Genomic DNA, 18,902 nt, shown 5'->3' with positions numbered 1-18,902 from the left:
TGCAGGATCTGATGATGGAATCCATGGGTTAGTGTGGACTTTACATATGTGGTATTACAGGTATAGGTCCTTAATGAGTTTCCTGCTGTTCCAGGGGCCTCAGTGTAGATAATGCAGAACAGGTCATATTTCAGCAAGATAAAGGAGTATGTCAGATTACTAGAGTGCCAGGCTCTGCAGGTTTATTTTGAGTTCATAATTGACTAGATGCACACTTTAACACGCTTCTCTTCAGACTTACGCCACAAGAAGCACTTCTTCCAAGAGGTTGGGTTTCAGTTGAATTTTCTTTTCTTACTTCCTCAGAAATGCTTCCTAAATTAGAGAGTAAGGTCCACCCGTATCAAACGGTCAAGCGGCTGCATCAGAGACTTGAACTAAATCAAGTGGCTACCTGTTTTAAAAAGGTGAGTGTTTTCCCGTCTCATTCATTTCAACTTGCCAACAAACATTGTGATACTTAACTACTAGTAAAAGTTCTGCATTTAGAATTTAATTTAAGTTGAAGTATAGAAGTTTTTTTTATTATACTTCTGTCTTGTTTTGTTATAGAGAATGGCCCCTTTCAGTGTTATTAAATTATTGGATCATCATTATTGATGCATTATTATGTAGGCTAAACAGAGGTAAATATTGCAGTGAAATAAATGTAGTGGAGTCAAATGTCCAGTATGTCCTGTTGAAATGCAGTGGAATAGAGGAACAAGGTACCATTCAATCTGAAGTGTGACAAGCCTGAACTCTGTCCCCTGCTTACAATTACAACAAACTGCTGCTTTAATGTGATTAATCATTTACTAAACACACAGTGTATACTTTGATCAGAGGTGTAATTAAACCACTCTCAGTAATGCAGTTATCTATCGATCCAGGACTTGCGCCCATGCTACTTTCTGTCCCATAAGTGGAAGGTTTAATAGAGTTTCAGCAGTCCGCTCATCTTTAGCTCAGCTCTGACGTCACTGATGCAGTGCAGACAGAGTAAGCCAGCAATCACAGCACTGACTGCAGAGGCTCCTCTCCCTCTCCTCCATCATGCTGTGAGCTCTCAGCAAGAACCGGATCTGTGCACTGTAGCACCCCCTCTCCAAACTTTCCCATGTTGCATTCATGATGGGGGAAGCTGTGGTGACACGGCGGTTTCATTATTTGGCAATCAGCGCATTCAAACCCCCTAAGAATGTTGCTCCATCCCCTTCTTTCCAGCGAGGTGCCTTCATGTCCTGGGCCAAGGACAACATCCACAAGAGGGAATGCTGCTTCTTTGAACAAGGCGTCAGGTAGGATAAGCTGCTCTGTGCTGTGTTGGCGATGAATGTCTCTGGACTGACTCTGTAGATTGCTGCTGCTGCACAGTAACATAGAGACACTGGAGTGTTGTGTTTATGTGCAGGGAGGCATCGCCCTCATTTGCTGTGAGGGCAGTTATGTTAATGTCATGTTAATTAAATCAGCTTGTTGTTTCCAGTTATTGTCACTTTCCTCAAACTGTCTGTCTGCATGGAAATATTACAAGCATAAGCTTTTGTTTCTCCCCTAGAGAGGATGTATGCAAGTGTGGATACCCAAAGACCAATCATGTTGCTGAAACAATCAAGTCAGACGATTTCACAGGCGAGTCCTGGGACAGATACAGACATGTCCGTGAAGTGCCCACGGATGCTTTTGGAGACATCAGCTTTGGTGGTTTGGGACAGAAGACTGGCAAGGTGAAACCACACTTTCTTTCTACTATAATGACGTTACATGTGAATGCCTGCCTATGTGTGTGTTTTAACCTTCACCTTTGCATCCGTTTGTCATTCTCAGTATGCACGAGTGTCCACAGACACAAGCCCAGATATCCTGTACGAGTTATTGACCGAACAGTGGAAGCTTTCCCCTCCCAAACTGCTGATCTCAGTGACCGGAGGAGCCAAGAACTTCTTTCTGAAGGCTCGACTCAAGAACATGTTCCACAGAGGTCTTATCAAAGTGGCCCAGACCACAGGTGAGCCTCAGATCTCAAGATGTGTCAATGATTAACCAGAGAGTCTGTGAAAGCACGTGTTTTATGGAGTGTGGGTGTTTGCATGTAGTAAAATATAATGTATCCGCCTCAAAGTTCCAAACCTTCTGCCAGACCTGAGTGCAGTGTTTCCTCACTTACTGTATGAAATTGACTGCATTCAATTTCATACTTCCCATAATCTAACTGGATTAAGTATATGGTATATAGTGTTTATACTATATGCTTAAGTATATACAGTGTACTATTGTGTACTTAAGGATGCCAGCTATCAAGCTACTCACAGCTGAAAAAGAGTAAAACACATTTTAGTTGGTAGCGGGACAGCGACAGAAAGATTTAGCAAACAAATTAATTATTTATTTATTTATGAAATAAATGTGTCCTTATTTGAGTACAATTGGCCGTAGCATTCATAAGCATCACTGCTTGTATGCTTACTCCAAAAAAAGAACACTAAATATGGGCACATTCTGTTTTTCTTGGTTTGGCCTCAGCCCCTTAAGGGACAGAATAAGGGACATATTAACGCTACATCATAAAATGATATGTTAGACAATAGTGTGCTTTCATATTTTGTCAAGGATTTTTAGTAGTTTTAATATAACAAAACTACCATGCAAACAGCAAGGTTCCTAAACTATTTTGGTCTGAGTTTTGTTTGGAAGATGTTGAATAGGCCTGCACAGAGTTCTGACTTTAACCTATAGGTGAAATGAATCAAAACACAGACTTCAAACTCGGCCTTATCGCCCAATCCAAACAGTGGGCGATCTCACTAGTGCCCTTGTGGCTGAATGGGAGCAAATCTATGTTGCTACTGTAGCTGCCAAAATATTGTGGAAAGACTGTATAGCTGCATATTAAAATAATATTTTGCTTTTTTGGGAAACACGCTTATTCGCTTTCCTGCTTAGAGTTAAATGAGATGATTGATACAACCCTCATATTTTCTGTTTTATATGAGTTAGCCCGGTATCTCAGAAGATAACAAAATCTTCCTACCAGCACCTCTATGTCAATTGTGTAATCTGTACAAAAATCGAAGTGTAAAACAGACAAGTGGAGGTTTTTTGAGGGTTTATGTGTAAGACTATTTGTCGGCTGTGCACAGTGACCAACCTGCAGAGACTCTATCCAGAAAATGTCTAACTATTCTTGTAATGCCCATGGTTTCATTTAACAGCTGTGTGTATATCCACCTATTTTGCTCATGTAATATTTGCACATACTGTACATATGCTTTATGGACATAAATATATGGACATTTAGATGTGTGTGAAAAATGGGACCTATGTTGTACACAGGAGCGTGGATCATCACTGGGGGTACGCACACAGGTGTGATGAAGCATGTGGGGCAGGCGGTGAGGGACCACGCCTTGAGCAGCTCCATGCAGGGCCAGATTGTGGCTATCGGAGTTGCAACGTGGGGAATAATTCACAACAGGGGCGCTTTGGTGCATTCAGAGGTATGATAAAACACATTCAAACATGTTACTCATCTCTTTCTCTAAGTGAGATTCATCACCTGCATAGCATTAGTCTTCCTTTTACTTTTTTCTCACCTCCTCCTCCTCTTGTCTGCAGGGTCGCTTCCCAGCCCATTATGTGATGGACATCAATGGCCAGGGCCCACTCTCTTGCCTTGATAACAACCACACCCACTTCCTGCTGGTGGATGATGGGACCCATGGACACTATGGAGTGGAGATTGAACTGCGTAGCCGTCTGGAGAAATGCATCTCCGGAAAGCGTCTCGGAAACACAGGTTAAGAATAGCTGATGCAATGTTGCAGATAACATCTCATATCCGATCATCTTTTATCTGTCCTGCTTTTAATATTGATTTTTTTACTGTCTTACCTCCAGAAAGTGGCGTGACCATCCCTGTGGTGTGCGTGGTTCTGGATGGAGGACCGGGCACTCTAAATGTGAGTCATCAGTTTTCCGTCTCTCTCTTGTCTCTGTCTTGTCTCTGTCTTGTCTGACTGTCTTGTGTGTCTCCTCTCAGACCATTTATAACTCCATGCTGAATGGTACACCGTGTGTGATCCTAGAGGGCTCTGGGAGAATAGCGGATGTGATTGCCCAGGTGGCAGGACTGCCATTGGCCCGGGTCACCATCGCCCTCATCCGCCAGTTAATGAAAAAGTTATTTGGCCAAGAGTATGAAACCTTCAACCACCTCAAGATCATAGAATGGACCAAGAAGGTATGTGAACATACTGAAGACCTCAACAAATACAGACCAAATTTAGCTACTGTTTCTTTTCTTACTTCAGCTTACTACTAACCTTAAGTTACTGTGAGGAACTTTTAACTGGTTACTGTTACTGTAGGGCTTCATTTGATAGTGTTGACCATAACATCTTTATAATTGCTTTGAAAAGGCTCTGGTCCTGTTCCAATATTATCTCAATCATAGATTGTTCCCTACTACTATCTGTGATGCTTCGTCCTCCACTTCCCATCTCACTTGTGGTGTGCCACAAGGCTCAATTTTAGGTCTATTTTCTGCTCTCTCTCTCTCAATTAAGGATCTTAACAAATTCAAGGAGACGTCATCACGTCACCACTGTCTTAGCCTACCTTCTCAGGCTACCAATTGATTTCTGAATTGATTTCACAAATTTACTGATCACTTTCACCGCTAAAAGTGTAAACCCAAATACACACGATGACTCTTGTTGCCATATGAAAAAAGATCGGGGTCTAAGACCCCCTGGCATTGGTCTGGGTTTGATGTGAAACCCAACTCGTTGTGTCTCCTAACTGTGCCAGATTCAGGACATCATCAGGATGTCTCACTTGCTGACAATATTCAGTACAAGCGAGGATAATCATGGAGATGTGGATTTGGCTATTCTTCAAGCACTACTCAAAGGTAGGGATTTGGTTTTCACTCGGATGCTCAGTACCAGACTACACTGACTATAGGCGTACAACACAGCTATAGGTATGAAGACAAAAGAGGCTTGGTGCCAAACTAGCTCTTAGCAAGTATAATGTTGTTTCTCAGAAGACTAATTGAATGGACTGTGGTATCAAATGTGCCGAGCTCAAGACTGAAAACCAACAGAGATAGTCTGTTTTACAGATATTTTCACCCAGAACGATTGCTAGCCACACTTCTATCATAAACAATATGAGTAGATTCCTCCTAATACTGTTCCTGAGAAAGACATTGATGAAACCCATTTAGAGCAAGCTTAATGCAAATTGTTGTAAAAGCATACTGACCCAAAGTTCACTAAAAGGGACTCTACATTCACTTGGAGTTTTGATTGTGATGATTCATTATTCATCTAAACTGCTTTGGCTGTAGTTTCCATCTCTGAGCTCTATTAACAATGGAGGAATTAAAATGCATCACTCAGCGAAGTAATCCACTGTCTCTTTTGGTCTGTGGCCAAGTTCTAAATTAAATCATTTTTTTGTGAGGGAGGCCTAATTGCTGCTTGACCATGAAGTGTGACTCCATGTTATGTCTTGTCAAAGAATAAGTTAATTTATTGATTAGTTGCTTGAGATAAAAATTATTCATCAGCAAGGCAATCATCAAGGCAAGACTGCAAACTAGTTCCAGCTTTCAAAATTTGATGATTTGCTGCTTTACTCTATCTATATGGCCACATAGCTGTAATTGAATAATTTTAATTGAAAACAGAATTGGGTGTCACATAAATCTTGTCACTATAAATTCTCCTCTCAGCCTCGAGGTCCAGCGAGACACTGGGAATCGATAGCTGGAAGAGGCAGCTGAAGCTGGCTATAGCCTGGAACCGGGTGGACTTGGCTGAGACAGAGATCTTCACCGAGGAGAGGCAGTGGAAGGTGGGTTTGCCTGTTATACAACATACTGTAACACCAATACCAGCAGCAATCTTTGTCAAACTGTCAGGATTGACAAATAAAGGCCCCACCCTGATCTTTACCCTGTGGCACATGAGGTAGAGCGCTTGACCCGCAACCACAAGGTCGGTGGTTTGAACCCCTCTACAGGCAACATGCCGAGGTGTCCTTGAGCGAGACACCTAACCCCAAAATTGCTCCCCGGGCAGTTTCATTGCAGCCCACTGCTCCTCCGAGATGGGTCAAATGCAGAGAAACGAATTTCCCCATTGTGGGACTAATAAAGGCTTAATTAATTAAAAAAAAGTTGCAACCACTCTTGTTTTTATTAAGATAAGGAAGTGTAATGGACTGACTGGGAAAACATGGGAATTCATACCATGGTAATAGTCAAAGGATAGGTTGCAAAAGTTTGAGCGGTGAACATTTGTACATGGAGATTTCAACCAATAGCAGCATAAAGCCAATTCCTTGTATCATAAACCTTTTATGATATGAGGGGCAGTGGACTATTGTATTATAAAATCCTATGAATAGTATCATAAAATACTGTGTTTCTCTGCACACTGTTATTGCAGTCAACAGCCAAAATTGTGTAATTTTAAACAATCCTTCCTGCATGGTAACCTCAACATCCAACTTTTCTACATCAAATTAGAGAAGTGTGTTGCTCTGAAAATAACTGTTGTGTTTTCCTTGCATGTTCACATCCAGTCCAATGAACTCCACTGGGCGATGTTCTCAGCCCTAGTTGGCAACAAGCCTCAGTTTGTCAGTCTGCTGCTGGAGAACGGTGTGAGTCTGAGGGATTTCCTTCAGGACGAGGAAACTCTGTGTGGCCTCTACAAGCAGCTGCCCAGCTGCATATTTCTCCGCAAGCTGGCCAAGCGAGTCGCCAGCAGTTGCCGCAGGAGGAGGAAGGCCATCCGCATCGGGCCTCAAGGTCAAAGGGGGAATGGTGAAATGATCTCTATGACTCATGTGTCGGATGAGGTGCGCCACCTGCTGGGCAGTTTCACCAAGGCCATCTACCCTCCCTCCGACATGACATACCACTTCGACATTTCTACATCTGTATCAGTGAGTTTGTTTATCCATTATCTATGACTGAATGAATGTAGTTTTACAAGCAAAGCAAAGCATTTCATAAATACCTTCTAATCAATTTAGGCACCGAGGTGTCCTCCCTTAACCAGGGGTTTTATTTCACTGGGAGGATTTTCATTCTATAATTCATTTTTCTTTTTACTTATTTCATAATTCAGTATTGTGGACAGGTCGTTTAGATCTTCACATTTGGAAATACAATTAAGAGGAGGTATAATTGAACAATTAGCTAAAATAATGAAGTATGAAAAATCCAAATTGATGTCTGCACATGCCTTAGAAGGATTTGGACTTATGATATATAGCTCCATTCATAAACCATTCAATTAATGCAACATATTACTTCCCTTTTAATCTAGCTGTCTCAAAGTGTGGCGGGTTCCAATGCGCCACTCAGGGAGGACAATGCTGAAACACAGAGTGACCCAGGCAGAGACCTTTTCCTTTGGGCTGTGGTCCAGAACAATAAGGAGCTGGCTGAAATCGCCTGGGAGCATGTGATGAAAACATTTAACCTTATACATACAAAGTTTGAAAATAGTTGTGTGTTTGTGTGCGTGTGGTTATGGTGTTGCATCTTTCTGTATCTGTGCACAGTGTATAGACTGCATGTCTGCTGCTCTGGCCGCCAGTAAGATCCTGAAGACGTTGGCGGGGGAAGGAAGTGATGCAGAAGAGGCAGAGGACATGAAAGAGCTCGCCAATCACTATGAGAAACATGCCATTGGTATAATACCACAGACACAACCTTACTGATGGGAAAGATAAGTGATATTTCAAGGTCAGCATGTGTCTTCATTGTTTGTGTGTGTGTGTGTGTGTGTGTGTGTGTGTGTGTGTGTGTGTGTGTGTGTGTGTGTGTGTGTGTGTGTGTGTGTGTGTGTGTGTGTGTGTGTGTGTGTGTGTGTGTGTGTGTGTGTGTGTGTGTGTGTGTTTCACAGGTGTGTTCAGCGAGTGCCACAACAGCGATGAAGAGCGCGCTCAGAAGTTGTTGGTTCGTGTGTCTCCGTTTTGGGGGAGGACGACGTGCCTGAGGCTGGCACTGGAGGCTGACGATAAAAGCTTTGTAGCTCAGTCAGGTGTTCAGGTTGAGCAAACATTCTGATTTTCTTTTCATGATTGAAGAACTCAGGAGTTTTGACATTTTGAGACTTGTCTGTTTTGCCATCTATTTGAACTGTAACTTACAACATTCACAGTTTAATTCTTAATTTGACCTCATTTTTATTTTGAAACCCAAATATGAGTCATCAGTTTTTAATCCCAGCAGCATTTAATTGCTGCGGATTCAGTCTGATAAAATGTCTGTCTTGTAGGCTCTTCTGACACAGATCTGGTGTGGTGAGCTTTCAGTGGACAACCCAGTGTGGAGGGTGCTGATCTGCATGGTCTTCTTCCCACTTATCTACACTGGTTTTCTGGTTTTCAGGTGAGTCCTATCAGTTACATGTGTGAAACTGTAAGAGCAGCCATCTTATCAAAGTCAGTCTGGCCAGTGATGTTCTGCATGGTCATACAACAGCCGTCACATCTAAAGCAACATAATGTTGCCATATCATATCAACATAAGATAATGATGCCGCCACAGATACTCAATAAAATTCAAAGAGGTTTAGGATATTTGGATGAAGTGAAATGCTTTGTATCACTCCCTTTGTCATAAAGTAGTTCCTGTAGTGCAGGTCCAAGTCCACCTCCTTTATTTTCCAAAGAACAGATACTGTATATACACGTTACTTCTTTGGAAACATGCTGTAAAATTTGACTTCACCAAGTTTAGGATTAAGTTATATGACCAGGAGTAATACCATCCACTACAGATGCATACATTTGTGTAATATAATATAGTGTATTTTTAATGTATTTGCATTTGTATTTATTTGACTCCACCTGGTGGCAGTAAAACATTTGTTACTGTTCTCTTTACTAACCATAACTGATACAAATTCTTTATATTTTAATATCTGAATGTATTAACATATTTGTGCAACTGCATAACGGTTTGTTAATGACCGTTTGCTTCATTATTCTCCCTAGACGTGATGAAGTCATTAATAGAGAAACTGAGAAGAACCAGGAGATCAAGACAGTGGAGTCAGCAACAGGAAGTACAATTCGAACAAAGTATCGTAGCCCGTAAGTAGGCAGTCGCCTTTTAATAGACTAACAGCAAATGAAACTCTACCCCGAACATTTACATTTGTGTTACTGTAAAAGTAGTTATTTTGCAGGTCAGTTAGGGGAAAGCAAATAAAGGGTGTCCGTAATGTCTCTGACCCTCAGTGGCCTTTCTCTCCATAGTGACCGCTCCGGCCCGAAGCACCCCATGACTCTGAACTGCTGGGAACGGCTGGCCCATCTGTACAGCTCTCCACAGGTCAAGTTTTACTGGAATATCGTGTCCTACTTTGCTTTCCTCTTCCTTTTTGCTGTGGTGCTGATGATTGACTTCCAGGCTATGCCCTCTCCTGGGGAGGTGCTGCTTTACATCTGGCTGCTCTCTCTGGTGTGTGAGGAGGTCAGACAGGTGAGAGGGACACGAGCACGTCCTATTCTAAGAAATATTAATATCACTACATCACTTAACTGCTAAATTCAATGTGTCTTTTCTGTCTCAGCTGTTTCATGATCCTGATGGCTTTGGATTTCATAAGAAAGCCAAGATATACTTCAACGAACTGTGGAATATTTTAGATGTTCTGTCCATCCTTCTCTTTATTATTGGCCTAGCATTTAGGTTTGTTCCCTTCCTCCCAGACAATCCATTTAGGCCATGAAGTGCTCTCCACCCTCTTGGTTATCTGTAAATCACCAAGTTTTTCCATTTCAGGCTGACAACGGAGCTGTTCTATGCGGGTAAGATCCTCCTCTGCATTGACTTTGTGGTCTTCTGTCTCCGTTTCATGGCCATCTTCACCATCAGTAGAACCCTGGGACCCAAAATCATCATAGTCAGGAGGATGGTGAGAGGCTTACATACAAATGTGATGAATGCCGACCTGATGTAACGCTAGGGAGCAACTGTGGAGAAATGCTACGCTCCAAAACACCTTTTATCTAATTCAAAGAGAGGCTTCTGCCTCACTGGGCCTCCATCTGGTGTCTGCAGATGCTTATATGCTGAATAAAAGGTGTTTTGGAGCAAAGTGTTTCAGCTGGTCTGTTTGTTCCCAAACAGTCAGTCAAGCCTCCTTATTGTTTGTGCAGAGATTACATGTGGAGCAACAGGGCAAGGTTTTGAATACTGAAACATGTCACCGTTAAATATATAATCTGTTATATGTGTGATGCTTTAGGCAGCGTGCTCCAGCTCAGTAAAAGTCACCCACCAGAAAATGAAGTCTCCACTGTTCACACATTACATGTCACTGGTTGCAGTGTTCAGATGTGTCCAAGTTTTTCTGTGACTGATGTGTGTTTGTCCTTCAGATGACGGATATGTTCTTCTTCATGTTCCTGCTGAGTATCTGGGTGGTGGCATACGGAGTGGCCAAACAAGGCATCCTCATCCACAACGACGTCCGGCTGGACTGGATCGTCCGCGGGGCGATTTATGAGCCGTACCTCATCATATTTGGGAATTTTCCCACAAATATTGATTGTGAGTTTGGTCGCAACGCTGAGATTTTGTGTAAAAAAATGACCTAATATCTACTAACGTATACGAGGCTCAGACCTGGTTGTTTAATTCAAATATAACTGTGAAGAAAACAATCTCTTTGCCCTCTGCAGATGCTGCGTTTGACTTAGACTCCTGCAGCATGGAGGGCACCGACCCTCTGAAGCCAAAGTGTCCTGTGCTGAACGAAAACCAAACGCCAGCCTTCCCGAGTGGCTCACCATCATCATGCTTTGTATTTACCTGCTCTTTGCCAACATACTGCTGCTCAACCTGCTCATAGCCATCTTTAAGTGAGTTCTCCTCCACATCTTTGTGTCTTAATTCAGTCGTTATTCAAGCTTTTCTCTGCAATAGCTCAGATGCTAATGCCTTGTCATATCTAATACCAGTGTGCCTTTCTCATCCTCTGAATCTCTTTGTGTTCCTGCACAGCTTCACGTTCCAGGAAGTTCAGGACAACACGGACAGAATATGGAAGTTTCAAAGATACGAGCTGATCAAGGAGTACCACAGCCGGCCTGCTGCCCCTCCTCCTTTCATCATCTTCAGCCATCTCTACCTCTTCATCAGGAACATAGTGCCGTGCAGGACCCCCACCATGAGCAAGGAGTTTAGTAAGTGTTGACTCGTTTATTTCTGCCCATGCTGAAAGCAGACTTTATGTTTATATGCTGCAGACTATCTCTCTAATTGTGTCACTCTGTTAAAAGGCTTAATGTATCATACAATAACATTTTAAGACTACAATGATGCATTTATAAGCCAGATTTTTGTCATTATGGTCAAATCCTTGATTCAAAAATGTCCTATTCAAGGTTCTGCTTTGGCAAAACAAGCATTGAATGTATCTCTATTCAGAGCATGAAGGTTCATTATTGACCTTTGAAAGAGTTATTTGCAAAATCTCAAGCACAACATCCACTTTATGGAGATTTTCCCGAGCTTTCAGGCACATCTCATGGCCTCATCGGCAGGTGAAGTTTACTCTGCCGTCACGGAGAGGGTTTAGTTTTTAATATCATGTGACCTAACTATGATATTTCGGTTTTGTTTACGAGGGAAGATTGCAACACTTGACCTTTCTCCGGCCATCCAATGACCTTTGACCCCTTCACAGTCGATGCTGTGACGGATTTTGCATTCACACATGCGCAGTATTAGATAAGGTACTGAAAAAAGCATGTGACGCTGTTTTTCAGAAAACGAGCTAACTCTGATGGAGGAAGAGGAGCTGCTGTCCTGGGAGGCCTTGATGAAGGACCGATACCTGATGTCCACACAGCAGGAGCAGAGCCAGAGCATGGAGCGACGCATCCTGGACACGGCCCAAAAGTAAAAATCCCACAGAAATGTCGTCCAGTGTAACTGCATTAAACTGCACTAAATTACAGAAACATTTTTTAAAGCAGATGTAGCACTTTTTAAATCATCTTTATCCCATTAATCACCTTGTTAACCCTCAGATTTATCTAAAGACGCCCTGTGGAAGCCTGACACCCAGTTGGAAGTAAACTTTAAAGCTTAGTTCTGAAGTTCCCCTCAGCTTTGTGGAGTTTGAGTGTCTTTTAGCACATTTTTTTGGCTCTCAAATTCTCTTACAACCAACTTTTGAAATATTACCAACTCATTTAACTTTGTTCAACATGTGTCCGGGCCTACGCATGAACTTGGTCACGCTCTTGACCTTGTTTTTACCCTCGCCCTGACTTTGAACTCCCTTTCTATGTTTGAGTTTGTCTCTGACCACAAAGGCATTGTTTTTGACACCATGCTTCAGTCTTCTGCTCGACCACAGAAGCGCACAGTACACTCTCATTTCCTCAACGCCCACTCTGCAGCTACGTCTTCATCCTGTTTTTCTGATTCTTGTATCCCCCCACCTGACCTCTCTAATGTTAATGATCTTGTAACATGGTTCAATGATGAGTGTGTTTCAGCACTAGATACCATAGCTCCCCACACTACCAGGTCATTTTCTACAGCTAACTCTTGCCCCTGGATCAATGACAACATTCGTCAACTGAAAAGGGAAGTTAGAAGAGTGGAGCGTAGTTGGAAGAAAACCAAACTCAAGGTCCATCTTCTCCATCTGAAAGAAATGCTGTCTATGCTCAACCAAATCATAAAAGAAGCCAGAGTTGCCTACTTTGAAGGCCTAATTAATGAAAACAAACACAATCCTAGGTTCCTGTTTAAAACCATTGACCGCCTTGTAAATCTTGCCCATCCTTCTGTATCTGCCTCCTCCCCATTAGATTGCGAAAATTTCTTGTCTTCCTTTGTTGACAAAATCAACAACATTCGATCCAATTTTAACACGGCTACTGTCTCCTCTGATTCATCATTTCACTGTCCTACCCTCTTGTCTGATTTCTCCCCTATCTCTCTGGACAATCTTATTGATACGGTATCCCATATGCGCCTGTCCTCTGCATACTCTCCATTATTAATCTCTCTCTCACCTCTGGCTGTTTTCCTGACGGTTTTAAGATGGCAAGCATCCAACCTATTTTATCCTATTCTCTGGAACAGTCTCCCTCCCTCTGTTAGATCAGCTGAGTCTGTAAACGGTTTTAAAAAACGTCTCAAAACCCATTTCTACCATCTTGCTTTCCTTGTAAGGGGTCTGTAATTATATTTTTATCTTATTTTATTTTATTTTATTTTTCTGCATTTAACTGTATTTGTACGTTGTTTATTTCTCTGTATTATTTTTCCGTATCCTTTTTGTGGATCCACATTATGTACACCACTTTGTAACTTCGTTTTAAAAGGTGCTATATAAATAAAATCTTACTTACTTACTAATCTTACTTAAGGTTTTGGTTCCTCCTGCACTGCAGTCCTCAGCAAAAATCAGTTACTACAGTCCTAAAGGAATAGTTCAACATTTTTGGAATTGTGCTAATTTGCTCTCATGCCAAGAGTTAGGTGAGAAGATCAATTCCACTTTCATGTTATATATGTAGCTAGAGCCAGGAAACTACTAGATTAGTTTGGCATAAAGACCAAAAAAGAGATTTTGTTACTTTTGCAGAGCAGATAGTGTAGCTCAGTCTTTAACAGACAAATATGAGAGTGGTTTCATTTTTTCTCATCTAACTCTTGGCAATATTTGACAAACTATTGCTTTAATGCAGCAACATTGTGTATGTTTTCAGTTAAATGTTAACTCTCTGAAACATTGTGTATGTTTTAAGTAATATGTCAGGTTTGATGAGGGTCAAATTTTACTTTGCATTAACATAAAGGGCATAATGTTGCATAACAGACACCCACACTGTGCCTGTTTGTTTCCTGAAGGGTTAACACCATAACTGATCGACTGGAGAGGGAAGAGGAGTCGAGCTCTGCTGCCGTGGTGCAAAGACTGGCTCGACTAGAGGAGCAGGTTGTGACCTGATATTTGGTTATCACTGATGTTGCACATCTGTCTGTGACATTTCACACTATGTGGGAGCATTTATGTGTCCCTATGTCTCCGGCGGACAACCGCTCATCTTGAGTTTTGTCTTAGCAGTCATCAAAAGTATTTGAAACACTTATATATTGTCCCACCAGGTCGTCCAGTCAGCCAAAGCCCTGCAGTGGATCATGGACAGCCTGAAATGTGGGGGTCTTGCAGCAAAAGAATCGCAACCGCCAAGTCAGCAACCAACTTCCTCATTCATTTCTATTGTTTACATATTGCACGTCAAGTCTCCTCTTGTTTGTGCTCACTTTTATCCTTCCCTGCAGCATTGACTACAACAGACGAGTCCCCCGACACTTTGAGAAATACATCAGAGAAAGAGGACGGGCTCCACGTCAATGCCCGTCAGTTTCACTACCCAAACAGCAAACTCACACGCTTTCCTGTGCCTGAGGAGAAGGTGCAATGGGAGGTATTTCACATACACTTTCATCACAAAATCCACCTGCTGCTGGTGCCCCACAACACCACTGCAAAAAAAAGATGGTTTATTGGATCCAGGTTGGTTTCATGTGCTCCTTTTTCAGGTCAGCTTCAGCTCATACATGCCGGCTTATTATGCCTCTGAAGACAGTGGGGACCATGTGGATGGGTACGTTTGTTCCAAGACTGTACATGATGTTTTGTTCCTATTTTTTTATGGGTGTATGCATGTGCAGTTAAGACAAATTATTATGGGTGTTTTTTTCAAAATATAAAAGAGTTTCCAGCTTATCTCTTATGGTTTATTCATTCCTTCTCCTTACAGATCAGAATCAGAAGACTTGGAAAAATACATGTATGATACTAGAAGAGACACACAAGGCATCAAATATCACACAAGTAACTTTACAAGCATGCCTTGATGTCTGATGTGTGTCTGATCTGTCATTAGAAACCCGGGAGGAAGGACTGGCATCATGGGACGAGGTGCACTAAGCCGCCTTGGTCCAAACCTGAATGAAGACCTTGTGCTCACACGGTAGGTTACCTCATGTCAAAAGTTGTTCACCACCATTGGATTGCATGACCTGATCTGTGAGTTTGAAAACTGATTTTTAGCTGGCGAGACAGCGAGAGATCAGTTTTGGAGTGCCTGGTGGTTTTGGATGAAAGCCAGGGAACCTTGGCTTTACCTGGGGTGAGTCCAGCTGTTTGTTCGCCTCAGCTGTTTTTTTTTTACTTTTGGAGTTTTTTTACTTTTAAAAATAAATGTACCTTTCTGTTTTCGCTTTGAAACCTTCAGGGGCCTCTCCAGTCTGCTGATCACCTGCCAGAGACTCTTAAGAGAACCTTGGGGAAGACGCTGTATGGAAAAATAAATGCAAATGTTTCAGAGGGAACAAGGGTATGTCAGTTGAACACTTTGGTTTGACTTTAAGGAAGTAGAGTGTTCTCAGAGGGGGTAATTGGTTAACAGACAGACGATTATGAAATTGAAGTTGAATAGGAAGCAGCTAGAAGAAGTCACTAGGTGCAGCCACGGGTTATTTGCAGCTGGTAGGAGAGATTTTGTTGAAAAAGCCAACCAATAAGCTAAAACATGTTAGGAAAGTAAGCTAAACTACAACAAAATGCATTCAATCACATATTTGAATCAAAGACAAGCAAGAATTGTTTAGCAATAACAACAAATCGAGTCAAGGAGTTGATGAAATTAATTTAACAATGATTAGGTCTTGAGATGAGTTTGCTAGTCTGACCTCCAGAGGGAGAAATTAATTAGAAGCCATGACAGTAAAAGAGCAAGGCACAACAAGGAGCCCTTTATCTGATCATCTGAGAAAAACCTTGTGGACTTGATTGGGATTAAAAAAAAGCCCTTATGTATATGGAAACCAACAAAACTGGCAACTTTAGAGGACTAAATTACTTTGAAGAAAGTTGTCATTTAGAATGTTTCAATTCAAATTACCCTCACAAAACATGCTGGCATAAATGTATATCTTTTAGGATTTAATCAAATAGAATCAAATAATCTTTGACAATTTAACTATCATCTTATTGCACATTCTTTCAAATGTAAACATGATTACATGTAATCAATTACTTCCCAAACCTGCTGGGCAACAAACACTCGGTTACCAGTTTACTAGATCCATCTAGCTGAAATGAATGCAGTCTTAATATAACAGTCCAGTATTAAATCCATCCAATTCCATTAAAACTGCTTTAGAGAGTCTTCAACTGTATGATCATTTGGTAAACTGCAGTTCGTGGTACTATTGAGCTGTTTAGCCTTATACTGACAGTTTCTTAAACTATGAACTTATTGATGGACAAAAGCAAAACATCTGATCACAACACAGTCTTCTTCCACTGACATGTTTTGCATTTAGTTGAGTCTCTTTTCATCTTAAATTAGTCAGTGCCTTGTTAAGGATGAGTGGCTGTTGTGAGGGATCGAACCTGTTGTTTTGATTTCTGTCTAAGAATAAAATGAATTAGATGGATGATAATTAATAAACATGCTTTTCTTGGTTCTGACACAGAGGAACTTGTTGATTCGGAATTTCAGCTGCTGTGTTGCTGTGTTTTAGGTGTTTGAGGGTTATGTGGATGACTGCAGGAACACAGATAACGCCTGGGTGGAAATCACCGTCCTAAACATTCACCTGGACAGAACGGGCCAGTTGATGGATGATATCAACAGTCTGGTGAGGACATTATTATTATATCAGTGTTCTAAATTGTATTATTTTACAGGACGGATTATTCGTTTGCTCTGCATTTTTGGGTGATATTTGGGGATGAAATTCAGGTCATGACTTCCCTCCAGTGAAGATAGAATTACTTCTTGTTTGGTGATTATCTCTGACTCAGGTGGCGAGCCATGGCGCTTTTCAGTGGCGGGAGGTGAGCAGCAAAACCCAACTTAGCTCAAACCAAAGAGACTCTCTGCGGAAGGTTGCGGAGCGGCACAACAGGAAGTTCTGATCTTCAACAATGTACAGCTTTAAATGTGCCTCTCCATCGGCAGGGTTTCTTCTGCCGGTTCATGTGGCCTTTGAAATAATTCAGTTGCACTGAAATCACTTGAAACAAAACACTTTAAAGCCATAATGTATGCTGCTGTGATAGGTTATTTATTTTTGCGCAAATGTTATTGGACACCAAACTAAATATTAAGACAACACACTGTCTTTTACACTTCATGCATGTGTGAGCAGGGGTCATATACACTATGAATAACTACCAAACAGTACTACATTTAAGAGGCAAATATGGTCCTTTTTCCTTCCCTACATGTTTATGACAATACAGTTAGTTGTTACTTTTCTATACAAAACATACAAATGCAAATCATCATCTTACTGTGTATAAATCCATCATAATAATAATGCAAATACAACATTTAGAGTATAACGTTATAACAATATAGACCTCTAAAAGGGACCATACTGCATAATGAGGAATGAAACAGGAGTTTCACACAGTACTTTTCCTTTGTGGTCCTTTTCTGTTGCTTTTATTTAAGTAAATAAATAAATAAATTGAATTGTCTTGCTTTCTTCTGGTGTTTATTAGAAAAGCATGTGTTGTCCCAAATTGTTCTGCAGAGATATTAAACTAAAGCTGAACACTTTGGGAGCATGCTCTTTATTCTTAATTCTACAGAGCGGCCTTGTGAACTGACTGCACCTGAATAAAGACGTTTTCCTGTAAAGCAGTCTTGCTAGAAATTAATATTAACAAGTTTTATCTGTTCTACCAAAATCATGCCTTTATTATGATTTGTCCCGGCACCATTGAAAACATACCGGTGCTATTTTTAACCACAGCGTCAAAGAGGAGAAAAACAAAGAGCTCCCACTCTGTTCGTATTTCACGATACCAGAAATACAACAATGTATTTATTCATTCTATATGTCTACGGAAAGCAAAGATTTAACTAAATTATCAGAGAATCTATTTGATAATGCTCGAGGAATACAATACATTCTTTAATTTATACTAATACTACGTATTGAAAGTATACACGGTGCACGACTTATGCAAATATATAGGTCTACTGTATTATTTAGTTAATAATGAAGAAATTAAGGTGTATCATTTTATTTGAAAGAGAAGTTTGAATGAGAAAACCAATTTTAATTCTGAAAACTGTCAAATAGCAGTTAGTGTTGATTTAATTATTGTCTGGTGTAACCTTTATGGCATACAACAACCTTTATATTATATTATATTATTCTAATTATCCTTCATTTGCATTAGGAAAAGCATGTCATTAGTTAGCCAATGACAAGGTGTCAGTTCAAACTGCTGCACAGGCCAGAAAGTTAAGAAACTACAACTCCCTTTAGTCTTAGACAAAGGTGCACTTTGTCTCATGGGACAAAGTGCACCCATGAGGTGTAGTGAAATACCAACCAAGTAATAATTCTGGTTCTTTTTTTTATATGCTGAGATACTACAATTTTATCAGCAAGTACATGCATCTAATGGGAGCATCAAGGTATTTTACTCAAATAAAGGTGGTAGGCCTATTACCCCAGTATTGAAATACTCCATTACAAGTAAAAGCCCTGAATTCAAAATGTATGTATGATGTATAAGTTTCAAATTGAATCAAAGTGTCAAAAGTAAAAACTAATTTAGTTTTTATATATATATATAATATATTCTATATATAAGGCCTATTATTGGAATAATATCTATGCCTTTATGTAATAATTTGAACTAGTTACTTAATATTCTGTTCGAAGTAAAAAGTACAATATTTCGAAAAGTAATATATAATATATAATCGAAATGTAGTGGAGTAGAAGTATGAAGTAGCAGAAAATACAAGTAAAGTACAAGTACCTTTAAATCGTACTTTAGTACAGTACTTTGTCTTGACTCAAAGAGCCAATAACT

At 40.7% G+C, this 18,902-nt stretch overlaps 1 protein-coding gene across 1 annotated transcript; it reads left to right on the top strand.

Moving 5' to 3' along the window:
* Positions 1–321: 321 nt before the first annotated feature.
* On the top strand, positions 322–17,554 carry trpm2 (transient receptor potential cation channel, subfamily M, member 2). The gene is given in 34 exon segments (XM_054614791.1): positions 322–407; positions 1,207–1,280; positions 1,541–1,709; positions 1,810–1,990; positions 3,316–3,479; positions 3,598–3,778; positions 3,880–3,941; positions 4,022–4,222; positions 4,792–4,894; positions 5,723–5,844; positions 6,577–6,942; positions 7,329–7,466; positions 7,567–7,696; positions 7,911–8,056; positions 8,286–8,398; positions 9,007–9,105; positions 9,271–9,496; positions 9,588–9,706; positions 9,800–9,932; positions 10,399–10,570; positions 10,702–10,788; positions 10,791–10,881; positions 11,024–11,205; positions 11,791–11,923; positions 13,895–13,982; positions 14,153–14,237; positions 14,330–14,475; positions 14,591–14,655; positions 14,812–14,841; positions 14,938–15,024; positions 15,105–15,183; positions 15,289–15,390; positions 16,583–16,699; positions 16,866–17,554. Coding segments are annotated over 33 exon segments (4,293 nt in total). The 5' UTR covers positions 322–407; positions 1,207–1,218; the 3' UTR covers positions 16,980–17,554.
* The last annotated feature ends 1,348 nt before the right edge of the window (positions 17,555–18,902 follow it).

The sequence above is a fragment of the Anoplopoma fimbria genome, chromosome 16 (genome assembly GCF_027596085.1).
Source record: "Anoplopoma fimbria isolate UVic2021 breed Golden Eagle Sablefish chromosome 16, Afim_UVic_2022, whole genome shotgun sequence".
NCBI lineage: Eukaryota > Metazoa > Chordata > Actinopteri > Perciformes > Anoplopomatidae > Anoplopoma > Anoplopoma fimbria.
This window is presented reverse-complemented; position numbering and strand designations above follow the sequence as displayed.